The sequence below is a fragment of the Hemiscyllium ocellatum genome, chromosome 24, assembly GCF_020745735.1.
Source record: "Hemiscyllium ocellatum isolate sHemOce1 chromosome 24, sHemOce1.pat.X.cur, whole genome shotgun sequence".
Taxonomy (NCBI): Eukaryota; Metazoa; Chordata; class Chondrichthyes; order Orectolobiformes; family Hemiscylliidae; genus Hemiscyllium; species Hemiscyllium ocellatum.
The window spans coordinates 17,534,474-17,554,057 of NC_083424.1; the positions used below are offsets into that span (position 1 = coordinate 17,534,474).

Consider the following 19,584-nt stretch of genomic DNA (forward strand, 5'->3'; position numbering starts at 1 on the left):
TCATGACATTGGTAACAAGCACAAAAGTCCTAAGAACTCTAAATTCTTAGAGAAGTGGTTAACCCCTCTCAGGAACAGGATTTTATATCCTGATGAGCAGAATCCATCTCGTGATGTCAATTAAATCGTTCTGATCCTAACTGCCTTATACAAAGATAGAGAGATTATGACAGCCATACAACATCATCAGCACAAGTGAATGCATTCAGGAAATGCAAATAAAAAAGAAAAGAACAAAAATTCATTAAAAATTCAGGTACTGTTTTGCCTCTACTTCTATACACTCAGCTATTTTTCTCCACCTCCTCTCACAGCGTGCACACTCGAAGTGTTCTAGCAGGCTGAAGGCGGCAAAATATGAAAAGCATTTGACTCAGAAGCTTCCATGAGGTCACAGTTAAATTTCACAAACAGGATTTTATGTACAGTAGAGGAATGTTGAGACAGACACCACATGGGTAACCATTCCCAAAAACCTGGGAATGATTGTCTTTTTTATCATGCTGCACCACATTCTCAATAGAACACTTTAATCTCACAACACGTGCTTGCTTTAACTGAAATAACTACAGTAAGTTCCAATTTTAAGCTGTTCTGTTGTAATATCAGTTGGTTAGATACTGGGGCCCATATGCTTATATAGCATCGGGCGTGTAGAACATGACCTGACCAACACCAAAATCCTTCTCATTTGCCGCTAATCCTCTGGTTTATGGCCTATGTAAGGGCCTGCCTTACCCACATGCTGGTGACTTATTTGCAGCCTTTGTCACTCCCTGGCCCTCCCTCTCACTTCCTCCATTTCATAGCCGCTGCCCAAGCTTCCCCCTCAAGTATAACTTTCGGAAAACCAAAGTTACTTCTGCCTCCTGCTATTCCTTTTCAGAACCCCCATGATGTTCAGCAAGAGGTAGAACCGTATGTGAGTGCAAGCAAGAGAGCGAGATCAGATGAGAGCATGCGTGTGTAGGCAATAGCAGAAGCTGTCAGTCAAATATATTGAGCAAGAGTGCATGATGAGAGCGAGAGCATGCTGTGAAGAGAGTCAAAAGGTAAGAAAGGGAGATTGGGAGAATGGTAAATGATCAAAACATAGCAGGGACTGTGAACCAGGGAGTCAATATGAGAAGGATCCTGTCAGGAAACCAGATGTGTCACAAGAGTGGGGGTGTTCAAGCAGGAGAAGCAGTGGGCAAGACATACATAGAAAGTTACCTTTTTTCATTTTTGAATTTATTTTGTGAGAAGTTATTTCATTCACCAAAGTAAAAATTTAGCCACGTAAAGCATTTCAACTGATAGTCAGAGTTATACAGTACAAAAACATCCCTTCAGAATAACTCGTCCATGCCGACCATAATTCAGAACTAAACTCGTCCCAGCTGCCTGTGCTTGGCCCTTATTCCTGCAAAACATTCTTGTTTATACATTTATCCAAATGTCTTTTAAACATTGTAACTGTACTCGCAGTTCCTCTGGAAGTTCATTCCACATACGAACAGTTTTGTGTAAAAAATAGTTTCCCCTCATGTCTTTTTAAATCTTTCTCCTCTCACCTTAAGAAAATGCTCCCTAGTCTCGTACTCCCCCATTCTAGGGAAAAGACACTTGCCATTCACCTCATCTATGCCTTCATGATTTTAAAAACCTCTATAATGCCAATCTTCAAACTCCTACACTCCAGTAAAAAAAGACGCAGCCTATCCAGCCTCTCCCTATAAGTCAAATCCTTCATTCCCAGCAACATCCTGGTACATCTTTTCGGTGACCTCTGTAGCTTGATATCCTTCCTGTAACAGGGCGACCAGAACTGGGCGCAGCACTCCATAAAAGGCCTCACCAATGACCTGCACAATCTCAACATGGAGTCCCAATTCTGATACTCAAAGGTCTGACCAATTAAAGCAGGTGTACTAAACACTTCAACCACCGTGTCTACGTGTGATGCAAATTTCAACAAGTGTGTGTGAATTTCTAGGTCTCTGTTCTACAACACTACCCATGGACCTATCATTAATTGTTTAAATCCTGTCCTTGTTTGTTTCACCAAAATTCAATACCTCCCATAGATCCAAATTAAACTGCATCTGCCACTTATCAGCCCACTGACCCAATCAATCAAGATCCCTTTGCAATCTTAGATAATCTTCTTTGCTGTCCACTACACCACAATGTTTGAGTCATCTGCAAACTTACTAACCATGCCTTCCATTTTCTCATGTAAATCATTTTTTGTATGAAAGACAAACAAAAGGGGATCCAACACTGATCTCTGTGGAAAACCGCAAGGCAAATTGGGTTTTTCTCAGATTAGAAAGGACCTGCACAACCGAACTACAATTTGCACATTTGTTTTAATGGGATATTCAGATCTCCCTAAATTTGTTGCACTTTTCAGCAACAAACAACAATCTTAACTGGGAAGTGTTGTAGTATACATAGCGGGGCAGCAAGTCTCAGATAAAATTCAACAAGTTGCTAAATGTAGTAGATTAGACAGTGTGCAGCTGACAGTTTAAATATCTGACAATTCAGCAGCTTCACTGCATGCTAACCAATAATCTATTGTAGCAGCACTTATTACTGAACAGAAGTGGAATAAAACTTAAATGCGTTACTACAAGATTAACACATTAATGCCTGAATGAAAGCATAAAAGCTCGCTCTTCAAAAAAGGTAGGCTTGATTGTTTTCCAACCACCTGAATTGCTGCAATACAAGGTAACTACAAATCTAAACATTTGAATTTAGATTTTGAATCTAAGTTCAATTGCACTGCAAAATTCTTTTACTCAAAGCAAAATGAAGACTTTAAAAACCAAACATTTTAATTTGAGTGCAATTTAAAAGTGAATTTTAACTGTTGGCATATCTGTATATTTTAACTTACTATTCATATATCTGTACATTTTAACTTAGTCTGATTACACAAATATTTTGAATAAATCACAACATATTACAAAATAGAAAGCAAAGCAGCAGCATAGCCACTGTATAAGACATTGTTACAGAGACAGAATGGAATTGAATGATGGTTATTGCTCTAAATGAACATCAAGGTTTTGAATACCTTCACAAGTTGACCACATTCCCACATAAGTGGCCAATGGAAGGTAAAAGAAGACCACTATCCAAAATCATCACCTTTGAGAATTGCACTTCAAAAATTATGGTGGATCAGACTTGCCCGAAGTGTTCTCTGACTGTAATCTTGCTCATAAGACAAGATGCTACTTGCAATAAAATCAACTGCTCAGATATGTGGAAATATTTTGTACAAAACATAAGACAGCTTTGAGATAAGAATTGTTGTGGGGTTGATCCACAAGAGATTAAAAAAATTACTCAACTTTCCATTGACACTGTCAGGAGTTTGTAACCAGCAGTATGTTAATGGTTATGTAGTCAATAAAAATAAAAGACATAAATGCTGGAAATTAAATAAAAACAGAAATTGCAGGTCAATTAGTATCTATAAAGAAAAAATACATTTCAGATAACTCAGTTAATTTTAGCAGTTAGATTAGCATCTTTAGTGGTGAAAATTTTCAAGTCTGTAATTAAGGGTGAAATTACATAGTCAGATAAACACATTACTTAATGTTGTAAAAACCTATGTCAAAAGAAACAATTGCACTGGACAAATCTCAATTCAATTAGAATTTAACAATAGTTGGTAGAAATGCTCTTGGTATACATGTAAAAGCTAAGCAATAATAAGCCAATGCAAGCCTTTCCATAGACCTAAAATTAGACTATATGTTTGAGCATTCTAATTTTCCTAATTATGAACTTGTAAGATGTCACTGTCACCTTCAGAATAAATTATGGACATTAAAGGATTGGTTTCATGGATAAATTAAGTGCTTGTCTTTCAAACCCTTAGATTACGATTTGATTTTATCTTTCATGGGATCTGTGTGTCACTGTTAAGGCCATCCATTCCGGATTTCACTTCAGAAGGTAACAGTGAGCCACCTTCTTAAACTACTGAAGTTTACCTGGCATAGACACACCAGAGTGTTGTTAGAAAGGGAGTTCCAGGTTTTTAAACTCATTGCAGGATCAACAATATAGTTCCAAGTCAGGACAGTGTGCACTTTAGAGAGGAACTTATTCACGTGGTGATATTTCCACAGATTTGTCACATTTGTTCTTGTGGGTTATAGAGGTCAAAGATGTGGAAGATGTTGTCAAAGATGTGGAATATGTTGTCAAATTGTTTACTAGCACTTACAATTACTTGAGACTACTCTAGATTTAATAAGATGACAAAGATGGAAGAGTTAAAAATGTTGTTTTTGTTAAATTAGTGACAGTATTGATAACAAAATTAGCTCCCACTAGTGCAAGGATTAAGAATGAGGGCACAGATTATGATAATTGGCAAGTAAAGGAGGCACAAAGAGAAACATTTTTTACAGAGCTAGAAGTAAATGTGCTGCCTGAGAGTCTAACGGAGACAAGTTCAGTCAAGACAACAAGGAAACAGAAAATGGGGACGGCACTAGATGAATTGCTCAGAGGGCTTGCACAACTGGAATGGGCTGAAAAGCTTGGTTTTCTGCTGCAACAATCCTATGATTGTGTGATTGCAAATGTCTATTTATTTGTCTTGACTACAAATACAAGGGGTGAAAAAGCAAACTACTCTCAATTAATCTACACTAAAATTACTGAGGATTTCCCCTTCCTCTGTTCCTCATAACATCTGTATGATAATGAATAGGACATTAAAACAATTCCGTGCACACAAGCAGCTGAAGACAGAGAGAAAAAAATCATTTGTCCTCACTTTTTCTACCCCTGCCTGCTAAGCACTGCCACCAGCAGACTGCATGACGAGAATGCTATTGGAATAGAAACCTGGTGTTTACCTGTACCTTCAATGTCTCCCCCTGCAGGGAGCTGTCACTATCATCATGGTCATCAGGTTTGATGAGGACCGTGTTACTGAGGAGGTGATTCTGCACTACCATCAAATAACGGAGGCAGGGTGATGCAACCTGTTAGACAATGGAAAGAAATAGCAGAAACAGCACATAAAACCATTATGCATTTGCCATACCCAAATAGAATACTGAAATAGTGTGTTAATAGAGATAGCTATAATTGTTAGCACAGATTGATTCAATAATATGATCTCAATTGTTTTCTTATAAATTGCCAAAACAATACTTTGCCCATCTCAGCACATAAGTGGACACCCCTTTTTAGCTATGAAACGCTATAGTTTATAATCAATCTGTTCAGAGATATTGCTACATCACTGGTGAAGATAAGAGTTGAACCAAGACCTCCTGGTCAGAGGTAGGGACACTACCACTGTACCACAACAGCACTCTCACAATTGTGGCAGTTCTTCAAATTGTTATCCCAGAAACAATGATAGCAGCTGTGTTACAAAGAATATACTTAGGAGTTGAAAATATGACATATCTAACCCATAACGAAAACATGGACAATGTACTACAGATATCTCAAATCCAGAAAGAAATATATTCAGAACTGTCTCCCAAAACCCGGTGAGTCTGTTGTTGGGAAAGACACATCAATATCAGTGCCCTCTCTGAAATCAAAGTGATTAAATTAGAGGCACTTAGTTACTGCCAGTTGGCTGAGCCACATCAGTCACATGCCTGACAAGCCAAAACAAGGTGTCTGCTCAGAACTTTGTCATGGCAAGTGGTTAGAAAGGTAAAGAAAATACTCTAAGGCATCACATCAAAGCATCCCTGGAAAAAACAATAATCCCACAGACTTACAGGGATGTATTTCCAAAACTGGAGAAGTGCTTGTGAAAGTACTAACTATCTTGGGGCACCCCAGAGAAGTGAAAACAAAATGCTGGAAGGAATGTGTAAAAAAAAAACTGGAACATCCAAACCATCTGCCTTTTCAATAGCACCTGCCCCAAGTGTAGCAGTGACAGTGGAACCAGTACTAGATGTCTTAGGCACCTCAGGACCTACAACTCTATAGTGGAAGAATATTATCCTTGGTCTTGAGGGACTGGTCAGGAATATTAAAAGAGTCAATAGATTCGATAAACTCTTTGAATCAAAAGCAAAAGACAAAGAATTGGACATTTTTAAAGTGCTTTGATTAAAAAGGTACCTTGTACATTAATTTATTCAATTAAGTGTGCCAATTGCACTTAATATGAATTACTGATGGAAATTTTCTCCCCCCTACATTTTTAAAATGGTGACCGCCCATATTGATGGCAGTGTACGTATCAATTCCGGGCTTTGGAAGTATTTATGGATGTTTCAAAAAGTAGACATATATACCAAACGTACATATGCAAGATTCAAGTCAAGTTTAGAGTGGTGCTGGAAAAGCACAGTAGGTCAGGCAGCATCAGAGGAGCAGGAAAATCAACGTTCGGGCAAAAGCCCTTCAACAGGAATGCCTGATGCAGGGCTTTTGCCCGAAATGTCGATTTTCCTGCTCCTTGGACGCTGCCTGGCCTGCTGTGCTTTTCCAGCACCACTCTAGTCTTGATTCTGATCTCCAGTATCTGCAGTACTCACTTTCACCTATGCAAGATTCAAGTCATGATTTCAAAACCTATCAATCTTACCACAAAAGGTTACAAGTATATGATTGCAAGTTTGATTTGAAGAATTGGAGATGTATAATTCTGTCTTCATGCTATTTTGTATATTATACACTGATAGGGTTCTTTGACAGATGTAAGCAGGAGTTTGCAACTAGTATGTTAACTGTTCTGTTAAGAATCCCAAATAAAATTTGTTCAACATATTGACATCTCAAAGTATGCACTTGCAATGAGGTGGTATCAGGCAATTCACATGTGACCTTAATTTTGCTTATAAAAATCAAATTACGAGGTTGACATTATCCCATTTTTGCATCCTCTCCCCATACACAAAAAAGGTTTGTTTTGCTATTTTTTTGATCTCTTAGTGCTAAAGAGTTGCAATTTGCATTTTGATGCTCATCATGATGCTCTGGAGCTGTGACATCCATGAAGTCTAACATTAGAGTATAATTAGCTATGGCAATTGCTTTTAAGGTAGCCGTGTAAAACTAGCATCACTCCCCCAACTGCACTGACACAACCACCCAAGCCAAGAGAACACAATATTTATTTTGTATTACATTTTCTTTCCACTGCCACAATTGTCTCCACATAAAGCCTTTGTCTTCTGCCAGACAATAGAATAGCATAGGAAAGCTACAGAAACGATTAAAATTGTTAAGCCAGTGTTCTGCTGTTCAGAAATGGTACAACTGTACTGAAGTGAGAGCTTATTACATATTAGACTATTAAGTAGTGAAGATAGAATAAAAGCACATTAAGCTAACAGCTTCATAAAGGATATTGGTTAAGACTGTCTCAGTATTTCTATGTTAATAGTACTGGCACAATCAATGGACACCTTAACACTGTTTATGTTTAATCACTCACTGGCACTGTAGCAAGAAGCCTGAGAAATTCTTCTTTAGAAACTGTTTGGCACTTTGTGATGAGAATGCAGGAGTCCTGTACCACGATCTTCAGAATATAGTGCAGTAGTTCATCATTCAGCCTGAGGGAAACAGGAACCAGGATGGAAATGAGACAAATGCATTGGACATATTGAAGATGTGGCTTCCAAACTACTGTCCATTACTTCAACAAAACTGACTCCAACAGTTAGAATGCTTTAATGGTCACTCTTCCACTTAGGCTTTCAGTGTTATAGGAACATCAGAGTTTGATAAGACTACAGCTGCTGGTTACCACAATCAAATATAAATATCAACTTGCTGTAAGTGTAAACAAAATTTGTAAAATGCAGGCAAAGGCTAACACAATTAAAATTGGGATGTTCATCAAAACCTGCAACCCATGTACTAACCAGAAACAATGCAATGGATGCTATAGTACAATATCAGTTTCACTTTAAGATAGGGCTACTAAGTGGTTAGAAAACTTTAGCCTCCTGGTTATCATATAAACATGGGATGTGTTCAGGTCATCATATCATTTAATGTAATGCTGTAAAATGGTCATTATAAAATTTAATATTGTTACCAGCCAATTCAGCAAAGCTATCAGTGTATGAATCAGGAGAAGAATTGTTGTTGCTCTGCTAAAAAGGTATTTGTAGTAACAGTTACCTTGGAGGATTTTCTCCAAGTAACTTCAAACTTCAGCTCTTTAAAATTTCTTGATTACAAAAGGCATGGTTCATTTTTACAAATTCTTTAGAGTCAATCATTTAAATAGAGTTAGTGCTTGGATTTCATCGCAGGGAATAGCAGAAAGGGTCAGATATGTGGAAAACTTGCACTTGTTGTGCACATGGGGATATCTCACTTTTCACATGTAGAAATGTTGGGTTCAATGAGTAAAGGGTGCTTCCTGTGCTGGGTACATCCAGAAACAGGAGGCACAGTTTTATAATTAAGGGTTGCACTTTTAGGACAGAGATGACGAGAAATCATATCCCTGGCAAAGGATTTAGACATTTTGGAACTTTCCCTTAGAAGGGGTAACGGTGTGGTTATTGAATATTTTTAGGGTGGAGTTAGATTGATTCCTTTGCCTAACAAGAATCTAAAGTTAGGTAGTTGGATATGTGGAGTCAAAACACAAACAGATCAGCCACGGTCTCATTGAGTGGTGGAGTATGCTCAAGGGGACAAGTGATCCACCTCTGCTCTAATCAGTACGTTATCGCCATGTGCTTGAATACTGTGTGTAGGGGTGTGCATGGGGAGAGAGATATAGGTGGCCATGATTCTGACATAAATTCTGAATAATGGGATTTATTCACGTAGACTTGTTGAGCAGATGGTCTTACTTCTGCACCAGTGTCTGATGGTCTTATCAAAGATCGACAGATTTTTGTTTTAAATCAGTTGGTCAACTGAAGATTATGGGGATAAACCTGAAAAATTAAAGATTATAAGATCTGACATGATCTCACTGAATGGTGGAGCAGATTCAACTGCTGAATAGCCTAACTCTGCTATGTCTTATGGTCTTTTCAAGTATTTTAATAATATTAGTGCACCAGACATAAGTGGTGGAGGCTAGTACAATTACAACATTTAAAAGGCATCTGAATGGGTATGTGAATAGGAAGGGTTCAGAGGGATAATGGGCCAAATGCTGGCACAAATGGGACTAGATTAATTTATGATATCTGGTCAGCATGGATGCGTTGGGCCAAAGGGCAGGGTCTGTTTTCATGCTGTATATCGAACTCTAAATGCTGAATTCAATACTTTTAAACCTAATTTGAAATCTCACTCTTCCCTTATTTCCCTGTAGTTATTACTCTTAATTATGTAGCCCATCATAGCCAGCAAAGTGGGAAAATTTGGATTGAGATCCTCTAGTAAAGTTTTCAGCATAATTCTCATGTAAAGACATTTGTCCTTTCAGCTTGTTGAGTACCAATAGCCCATCCAGTTTTAAGACATAAATAGCAACTATTTTTCTGTTCCAAAGTCTGGAGAATGTGCAAGAGAAGGTTGAGAGTCAGTAATAACAATATTTTACATTCTTAATTCTTCAAGTTGTACACTGAAATCTAGATGAGGACTATCTCTGCATCCACCTTTGATGATCAACATGCAAAGCACAGCAGCCCTAAAATTGAAGTATAACTCTTAATTGTGTATGTTACACTATAAATCCCTAGGTTATAATAAGTAGTCAGTTTACCGAAATATTTTAATTAGTGGAAAAAATGCCAGCAAGCAAACATAGCTGAACGATTGTACCTGTAGTGATCATCATCTTCACTCCCAAATCGATTGTTCTGCAGCTGTTCAGCCAGATTAACCAAGATAATATCTTGTAATTGACAAAGACCACTGTTTCTCTGTCCTGCAACAAAGAATTGTCTAAGATCAACCACTTCAAACAAAAAATTTAAATAAGCCATTATTTAACCTCGGGCCACCAAATCAAAAACTTTATTAAAAGGAGGTGACCTGTGCATCAAGAGACATAAACATCAGTGCTATCCCTCTACTTGCATCTGATCCATGATAGGCTGATATTAATTATAGGAGGCAAACATTATTTCTAACCCACTTATCAATTTCCTTTCATTGCCAAATTACTGAAGTGAGAACTTGCTTCAATGTCTCGAGCAATACAACTCTCAATCATTTGTGTAACTCTTCAGTCAACTGTCAGCAAGTGCAACGTTGATTATCAGTTTTAAACTCAATCGATAATAGAGGATAAAAAGCCCAATTAAATAAAGTTATGCCAAAGTAAGGCTTTTTTTTTGTTCTGTTTGCCTTCACTAGAAATAATCTTACCTCAGAGGTCTTCATCCTTGTTGAAGCTAAACACTGGTACCAGGAATGAATATTTGACTCAGTGAGCTAGCCTGGTCCTTGGGTAAGTGCAATTTTAAATGCACAGGATGCATAATACAACCACACAGAAACTTTCATTTAATCAATTTATGCTCATTGCTTGCTTATCAGCTAATCCAACAATTTACATACCTTCAAATGTCAAAAAAGTGTCAAGCTGGTTTAGAAGTTAAAAACAAAAGCCACTTTAAAAAGAAAGAACAGCGATGTGGATTGCTGTACTTTCACACAGGAGTGTTCCCATTATCAACACATTTTTGCAAAAGCCACCCAGTAGCCACCATTCTCACCATGGAAGATGTGAAGAGATGTCAATCACCCGAAGCTGTTCTAGCAGCTAATAGATGATACAAACTACTAGCAAGCTATTAGCTACTTAAAAGAAGAAAAGACCAGAGAACTATTTTTCTATTGGCCCACTCATTGGAACACTGTGCATTTCAAAGAAGAATGGAAAAATGGGAATGTAAGGTCTGAAAATAAAACTTAAACACCAATATCAAGATATGAATTATGAAAAATGTTGTATGCACTTCATTCTAAACAATTTAAAGGTACATCTGGTAATTATTTTACAGAAAGATTAATCACTTACCTTCTGTTAATACTAATTTCAGTAGATTGTTCAGTTCTTGCTCTCCAAGATACAGTGTATTAAGTCCTGAGCTATAAGTAAAGAAAAGTATATATTTGGTGTTAGCTGTGGTTTAACATGTCATTCTCAACAGCAAGTCAGGAAGGTCTCGGGTTCAGGTTCTTCAATACAAAACCTGAACCAACACTTCAGTGCAGTTCTGACACTTCTCAGTGAGACATTAAACCAAGACTTCTTTTCTCTCAGCTCCATCGCACTACTTTCTTACTTTAAAAAGAGTTGGTGCCCTGATCAGTACATGTATCTTAACCATCATGAAAAACCAAGAACGCATTCTGCTTGTGGAATTTCACCGAAACTGGCTATGTTTTGTATATTATAGTGACAATACTTTGTAAGCAAACAAGTTGTTGTAAAGCTTTTGGGATATCCCAAGGTAATAATACCAGCCTTCCTTTTATCTTTTTAGTAGTGAAACAACTTTTCTCTTAAATTGCAAGGTAACTCATACTTAAAATCAATGTTAACAAACACTACTGCATTCAACTGTCCCTTTTACCAAACTTCCTTTTGTTCTGAGTCTCAAGTTAAAATTAAAATTCTTCACATAAGTAGTGCTATCACAGGACAAAGGACAGACATGGATTTTTCCCGTGGTGACTGAAGGGACACTGAGTGGAGATTATCTAAACTAGCAAAAGAGGGGAATGTAAAGGAAACTGAACTCATGTTATGCAAGGGTTGGATTCTAACAGGCACTCACATGGTAAGTCCAAAAACTTGGGAACGTAGCATATCCCAGAAAGCAATATATAAGGAGAATGTATTTAAGAAAAAAGGGATGCAGAATATATTATATTAAAATAAAAACAAACTTGAGTATAAATAAAAAGTTATTTTAAGTATTTACATCAGATGGGTTGAGAAAACAAGTATAGTAAAAGCAACATAACCAGTGAATTATCTCTTTTATTCCAAATCATTATGAAAGTTCATTAGTCGAGGAAAGAAGTTCCTTAACTTTATTGCCTAAACATTTCACTATAAAACTAGGACGACAACAAGAACGGTTATAAAAGGCATTGGTCCAACCTCACTTAAAGCACAACTTTGAATTCTGGCCCTCCCAGCTCAGGGAAAATATTATGACTGTAAAGGAGATTAAAAAGGAAAAGATAATTAATTGCCAGAAGTTTGTTTGCCCATGAGGATAGATTTAATACCTTAGATTTTTATTTTCTGATGAGATATTTCGAGAATTTGATCCAGCCATATATGATAACTAAAGATACGTTCAGCAAGTAGGTAAATGCTGAGGTGTTTTGAGGTGGTATAAAGAAACGAGTCACCAGACAGACCGAAGTAGTAGGGGGAGGTTAATTGCCTGCACCTTTTCCATATCTGAGAGGTAAATTGATTTATGTAACAGAACTCATTAAGTCTTCATGAAGACTTAGAGCCATAACATGTCTTTAGACGCACAGTATTGCTAGAAAGTGAAATGATCACAACAAGAAATAATACAAATAATTCCAGGATGACTTATGAATCTAGGACTTCTTTGGCATAGCCTGACCTCAAATGGTGGGTTGCAGAGTAGATTTTGCCAGAACAATGCTCGAGTTGACCACAAGTTTCTATTTTACTGCTCTTCTCAGCAGGTGGGATGAAATAATAACTGCTGCACAGGAATAAAGTCAGCCAAATGGTAGGCACAGAAAGTACTAGTCTGAAGGCTTTTATTGTCCTAAATACACAAAACGACATTCTCTAATTTTAGAGATGCATTTCAGACAAATGTCAATAACATTCATGATGAGATGTGCAACTATAGAACATAGAACAGTACAGCACAGAACAGGCCCTTCAGCCCACAATGTTGTCAACCATTTATCCTCATGTGAGGCAAACCTAATGTACAAACTCTCAAATTTCTGTGACCATATGCATGTGCAACTGTCTCTTAAATATCCCCAATGACCTCGCTTCCACAACTGCTGCTGGCAACGCATTCCACGCTCTCACAACTCTCTGCGTAAAGAACCTGCCTCTGACATCCCCTCTATACTTTCCGCCAAACAGCTTAAAACTATGTCCCCCCGTACTAACAATTTCTGCCCTGGGGAAAAGTTTCTGGCTATCAACTCTATCTATGCCTCTCATTAGCTTGTACACCTCAATTAGGTCCCCTCTCTTCCTTCTTTTTTCCAATGAAAAAGTCCGAGCTCAGTCAACCTCTCTTCATAAGATAAGCCCTCCATTCCAGGCAGCATCCTGGTAAACCTCCTCTGAACCCTCTGCAAAGCATCCACATCTTTCCTATAACAGGGCAACCAGAACTGGACGCAGTATTCCAAGTGCGGTCTAACCAAAGTTTTGTAGAGCTGCAACAAGATCTCATGGCTCTTAATCTCAATCCCCCTGTTAATGAAAGCCAAAACACCATATACTTTCTTAACAACCCTGTCCACCTGGGTAGCAATTTTAAGGGATCTATGTACCTGCACACCAAGATCCCGCTGTTCCTCCACATTGCCAAGAATCCTGTCTTTAATCCTGTACTCAACTTTCAAGTTCGACCTTCCAAAATGCATCACCTCGATTTATCCCGGTTGAACTCCACTTGCCACCTCACAGCCCATCTCTACATCCTGTCAATATCACGCTGCAGCCTACAACAGCCCTACTCAGACTCCAACCTTTGTCGTCTGCAAACTTGCTGACCCATTCTTCAATCTCCTCATCCAAGTCAGTAATAAAGATTACAAAGAATAGAGGCCCAAGAAGAGCCCTGTGGAACACCACTCACCACTGATTTCCAGACAGAATATTTTCCTTTCACTACCACTCGCTGTCTTCTGTTGACCAGCCAATTCTGTATCCAGACAGCTAAATGTCCCTGTATCCCATTCCTCCTGACCTTCTGAATGAGCCTACCATGGGGAACCTTATAAAATGCCTTACTGAAGTCCATATAAACAACACCCACCGCTCGCCCCTCATCAACTTGTCGAGTAACATCCTCAAATAACTCAATAAGATTTGGGAGGCATGACCTGCCCCTCACAAAGCCATGCTGACTGCCTTTAATCAAGCCATGCTCTTCCAGATGGTCATAAATCCTATCCCTCAGCATCCTTTCTAACACCTTGCAGATGACAGACGTGAGACCGACTGGTCTGTAATTGCCGGGGATTTCCCTATTTCCTTTCTTGAGGAGAGGAATTACATTTGCTTCCCTCCAGTCCAACTCCAGTGGAGAGCGAGGATGCAAGGATCTTCGCAAGCGGTGAAGCAATCACATTTCTCGCTTCCCAAAGCAGGCGAGGACAAATCTGGTCTGGCCCTAGCGACTTGTCAATCTTAATGTTTGTCAAAATTTTCAACACATCAGCATCCTCAATCTCTATCTGTTACCACATGCCTACCAGCTCCTCAATGCTTTCATTCACTACAAGGTCCTTTTCTTTAGTAAAGACAGAAGCAAAATATTCATTTAGGTCTTCCCCTACCTCCTCAGACTCTATACACAAGTTCCCTATGCTATCCCTGATCGGCCCTACTCTCTCTCTTTGATCATTCTCTTCTTCTTCACATAAGTGTAAAATGGTTTTGGATTCTCCATAATCTTTCCTGCCAAGCCTTTTTCGTGTCCCCTCCTGGCTCTCCTCAGACCAGTTTTGAGCTCCTTCCTCGCCTGCCTGTAATCCTCTTAGAGCTGAGCAAGACCCTTGCTTCCTCCACCTTACTTAAGCTGCCTTCTTTCTTTTGACGAGAAGCTCCTCCGCTCTCGTCATCCAAGGTTCCTTTATCTTACCTCTTCTTGCCTGTCTCAAAAAAACACATTTGTGCATCACTTGCAACAACTGTTCCTTAAACAGTCTCCACATGTCTATAGTGCCCTTTCCTTGGAACAATTTCTCCCAGTCCATGCTTCCCAACGCACATCTGAATGTATCATAGTTTCCTTTTCCCCAATTAAATATCCTCCCATTGTGCCTGCTTCTCTCCTTCGACAGCTATGTAGAATGTGAGGCAGTTGTGGTCACTATCCCCAAAATGCTCTCCCACCGCAAGATCTGACAACTGCCCTGGCTCATTGACGAGCACCAAATCCAAAATGTCATCTCCCCTCGTCAGCCTATCAACGTACTGAGTTAGGAAACCCTCCTGAACACACGTTACAAAAACAGCTCCTTCCAAACCATCTGCTTGAAGGAGGTTCCAATCAATATTGCAATGTTGCAACATTTAATGATAAAAGCAGGCAAAGCATGTAAAAGATGCATTTGTTTATGCCAAGATGCAAAAGAAAATGATTACAAGATCAGATGCCTAAACAAATTTGGTATTAGAATTCATAACTCCATTCTGCTCAACTGGTTATGACACAAAACTACACAGTTTGACCTTAAGTTTGAACTCCAATCATGCAGAGAAGGCAGAAACTGAAGCACTACAGTTAACTACAGCACAATTGGTCAGTGGGAGGAACAAAACTGACTAGGACTCCCAATCCAGAGGAACATAGCACTAAAAAGCACAAGCAAGCCACTTGGCCCTTCAAGCCTGCACTGCCATTCCATAAGATTATGGATAATCTGATTGTGGTTTCAACTCCACGTTCTGATTTCTCCCCCAAAAAGAGAAAACATAGAATGTGGATCTAGAAAGATAAGATCCCTAGAGGACTTGATAACATTTCAATAAGATTACCTCTTGATCTTATAAAGACCAATGGTGTAAAAGGTTAATCTTTCTTGATAAAATATGTTCTTCATCCCAGGAATGAATCAAGTGAACCTTCTCTGAACTGTTTCTAAAGTAATTACAACCTTTCCCCAACTTTTGGTGATTTATATACTAGGACATACTTATCCCTTGATTTATGTCACATGTTGCTTATCTACTTTTCCTGAAGCAGACAAATTACATTTTTTCCATATCATACACCAACTGACAAACTTTTGCCCAGTGTCTATACGCTTTTGGAGACTCTGTCTCTTCACTTACTTTCATACCATCTTGACGTCATTGGCAAATTTAGCCAGCACACATTTACTCCCTTCATCCAGATCACAGATAACACATAGCTATCCAGTGACCTGATTGGGCAGTATGCAAATGACGTTTTTTAAAAAAATTAATCTATTTTTCTAATCAACCTGGTCAGAGATATTACTACATACCTCTGGAGCAGGTGGGACTTTAGCTCAGGTCTTCTGGTTCAGAGATAGGGTCACTACCTCTGTGCCGCAAGAGGGCCCACTTGAAAATATATATTGTGAAGGCATAAAATTAGATTCAACTGCAATGTTATTAAGACAAAGTTTGGCTTCAATACCTTGCTGTGATTTTATTAATCAAAAATCTATTTTTATTTCAGTTCAGCTTTTTTGCCTCAACAGGGCTTCATTACAAAAACAAATTTTAAACAATTACCACCCCCTACCATATCAAGATGTTGAATCGCTGGAAATTAAAGGACCAAGAAATACCATCTGATTCTTGTACAAGCTGTTCTTTTGATTTATGCCTCTCATAGCCCTCAAGATTTCACATGAAAAAAAATGACAACACTCAATGAACATTATTTTGCAGAATGATTCTCCCAGAATAGAGTCCATGTGAAAAGAATGGTCACTGAAAGCAGTTAGTGATATCCCACTAATATTAATTGATAGCTTCTTGTTAAGCATAATAATACATTATACAGTTTAAAGGGCAAAATTTCACAAAACTATAATAAACCTTCCCTAATGATTAATAAACCTTCCCTAGAGCTCAAAGTATCAAAGGTGTAGTCAGGTTAGGAACAGCAGCACTCTGTGACCTCTCCTGTCTAGCAGGACATGAGCAGCAGGTGCATGGGAACATTACCAGCTCCAAGTTCTTCTCTAAACCCATGCATCTTAATTTGAATCTGTTTGTTCACTCCTTGGATTGAAATCCTAGAACTTTGTACTTAACAGTATTGCTAGAATATTTCCACACACTGACTGGAACAGTTCAAGAAAACACAGAAGTAAATGACACCTAGTGGTTGAACTGGAGGTAAACTACAGTTTACTGGTAATTCTGCAACAAGTCTCATAATCCAGAAACCAAGGCCTACACTCAGGACATGAATTTAAAACCACCATCAAAGCAGATGAAATTTAAATTCAATTAACAAAAGTAATATGGAATTCAAAGCTAGTCTCAATAACGGTGACCACGAAATTCATTTATCTTAAAGGTCCATCTTGTTACTATTGCCTTTAGGGAAGGAAGTCTGCCATTCTTATCCAGTCAAGAGCCGCAGTAATGGAGTTAACTTTTAACTGCCCTCTAAAACATGCCGATTAAGCCATTCCATTCAGGGGCAGTTGGGTATGGACAACAAATGCTGACCTTGCTAGTGATGTCCATATCCCACAAAATAATAAAACTATTTTCTCTCAGTGGGTCAGCAAAAAAAAACACTGACAATTATATTTTTAAAAATCAATTTATTGGTTTTTCGCAAAGAATCAATGCACTCAACTGGCTTGCTGTTCACTTAACCATCAGTTTCTCCTGAATCATATTTATTTTATTCCACTGCTTCCTCTTGTGAAGACATGGACTCACATTTGGAATTGTGCTTTCAGCACTCACAGGTCCTCAGTGTCTCACCTCAGAGTCAATCCTGTTATATTGATAGTGTCACAAGGCTTCCCCCATATTGACAGGGACTCACTTCACGCTATGGGCTTGGATGAAGGAAAATTTGTAAGCACCATTTGTCAGCTTCTTGACAGTACATAAGCAGGGAAGGGGTTATACTCAACCTGGTGTTAAAAATGGGCCTGGCCAAGTGAGTGAAGTTTCAGTGGGGGAGCATTTCAGGAGTAGCAACCACAAAATCCGAGTTTTAAAGTACTCGTGGATAGGGATAACAGCAGTATTCGGGTGAAGGCATTAAACTGGGAGAAGGTGAACTACGACAATATTAGGCAGGAACTGGAGAATGTTAATTGGAGGCAGCTGGTTGAAGTCAAATCCACATCAGACTTGTGGGAATATTTCAAATGACAGTTGATAATAGTTCCTGCAAGAATGAAGGATAGATATGGCAAGTTACTTGACCCTTGGATGACCAGGAATGTTATGGCTTGGTTAAAAAGAAGCATATGTAAAATCCAGGAAAATGGGAACTGACAAAGCCCTTGAAGCATAGAAGGAAAGTAGGAAAGAACTTAAACTAAGAAATTAGAAGAGCCAAATGGGATCATGAAAAGTTGTCAGCAAACAGGATTAAGGAGAATCCCTACATATATATACATTTATACATATATAAAAAGCAAAGAGGGTATCCAGGGAAAAGGTTGGCTCACTCAAGAACAAAGGACAGAATCTGTGCCAGAAGAGGTAGGTGAGGTCCTAAATGAATACTGTGTGTCAGTATTCACCGGAGATAAGGAACTGGAGGATGATTTCAGGAAAGGAATTGAGTTTCTAAACCAAGTTGCTAGCAAAAAGGAAGAGGTGTTGTGCGTCTTACAAAGTATTAAGGTAGATGAGTCCCCAGGTCCTGTTGGGATCTATTCAAGAATATTCGGGAGGTAAGAGAATAAATTGATGGATCATTGAAGAAATCTTTGTATTTTCTTTGGCTACAGGTGAGGTCCCAGAGGACTAGAGAATAGCCAATACTGTCCCACTGTTTAAGAAGGGTAACATGAATAATCCTGGGAATTACAGGCCTGTGACTTTCAAGTTGATGGTGGGGAGATTATTGGAACAGATTCTCAGGGACAAGATGTATAAGCATTTAAAAGCAAATGAACTTATTAGCAACAGACAGCATGGTTTTGGGCAGGGAAGGTCGTGCCTCACTAACTTCATGAAGTTGCTTGATGTGGGAAAAGTGGTTGATGATTTCTACATGGACTTTAATAAAGACTTTGACAAGGTCCCTCATGGCAGATTAGTACAAAAAGGTGAAGTCACATGGTATCAGAGGTGAGCTGGCAAGATGGATACAGAACTAGCTTCGTCATAGGGGACAGAAAGTAGCCGTGGAAGGATGATTTTCGGAATAGAGCATTGTGACGAGTCATGTTCCACAGGGATCTGTGCTGGGACCTCTGCTGTTTGTGATCTACATAAATGATTTGGAGGAAAATGCAGCTGGTCTAATTAGTAAGTTTGCAGATGATGCAAAGAGTGATGGGGTTGCAGATAGTGATGAGGACTGTCAGAGGATACAGCAGGATATAAATCAGTTGGAGGTATGGGCAGAAAAATGGCAGATGGAGATTAATCTGTTCAGATGTGAGGGGATGCATTTTGGAAGATCAAGTATAGGTGGAAATTGTATGGCGATTGTCAGAAGCCTTAAAGAGTATTGATATGCAAAGGGATTTGGGTGTGCAGGTCTACAGATCACTGAAGGTGTCAGCTCAAGTAGATAAGGTAGTAATATGGCATGCTTACCTTCATGGAAGGGGCATTGTGTATAAACAATAGGCAAGTTATGTCGCAGCTTTGTAGAACTTTAGTTAGGTCATACTTGGAATATTACGAACAGTTCTGGTCACCACATTACCAGAAGAATGTGGACACTTTGAGAGAGTACAGAAAAAGAATCACCAGGATGTTGCCTGGTA

At 38.7% G+C, this 19,584-nt stretch overlaps 1 protein-coding gene across 2 annotated transcripts in view; it reads right to left on the reverse strand.

Moving 5' to 3' along the window:
* The window catches only part of LOC132827079 (probable E3 ubiquitin-protein ligase HECTD4), a 302,053-nt gene that overhangs the window by 171,183 nt on the left and 111,286 nt on the right, over positions 1–19,584 (reverse strand). Inside the window, exons 14-17 of one of the 2 annotated variants that reach the window (XM_060843537.1) lie at positions 10,952–11,022; positions 9,748–9,853; positions 7,439–7,559; positions 4,884–5,006 (exon numbers count right to left, since the gene is read on the reverse strand). In XM_060843537.1, coding sequence (XP_060699520.1) covers positions 4,884–5,006; positions 7,439–7,559; positions 9,748–9,853; positions 10,952–11,022 — 421 coding nt within the window. Of the gene's footprint in view, positions 1–4,877; positions 5,007–7,438; positions 7,560–9,747; positions 9,854–10,951; positions 11,023–19,584 lie in introns of both variants that reach the window. The other variant, XM_060843536.1, reaches the window with a different exon arrangement.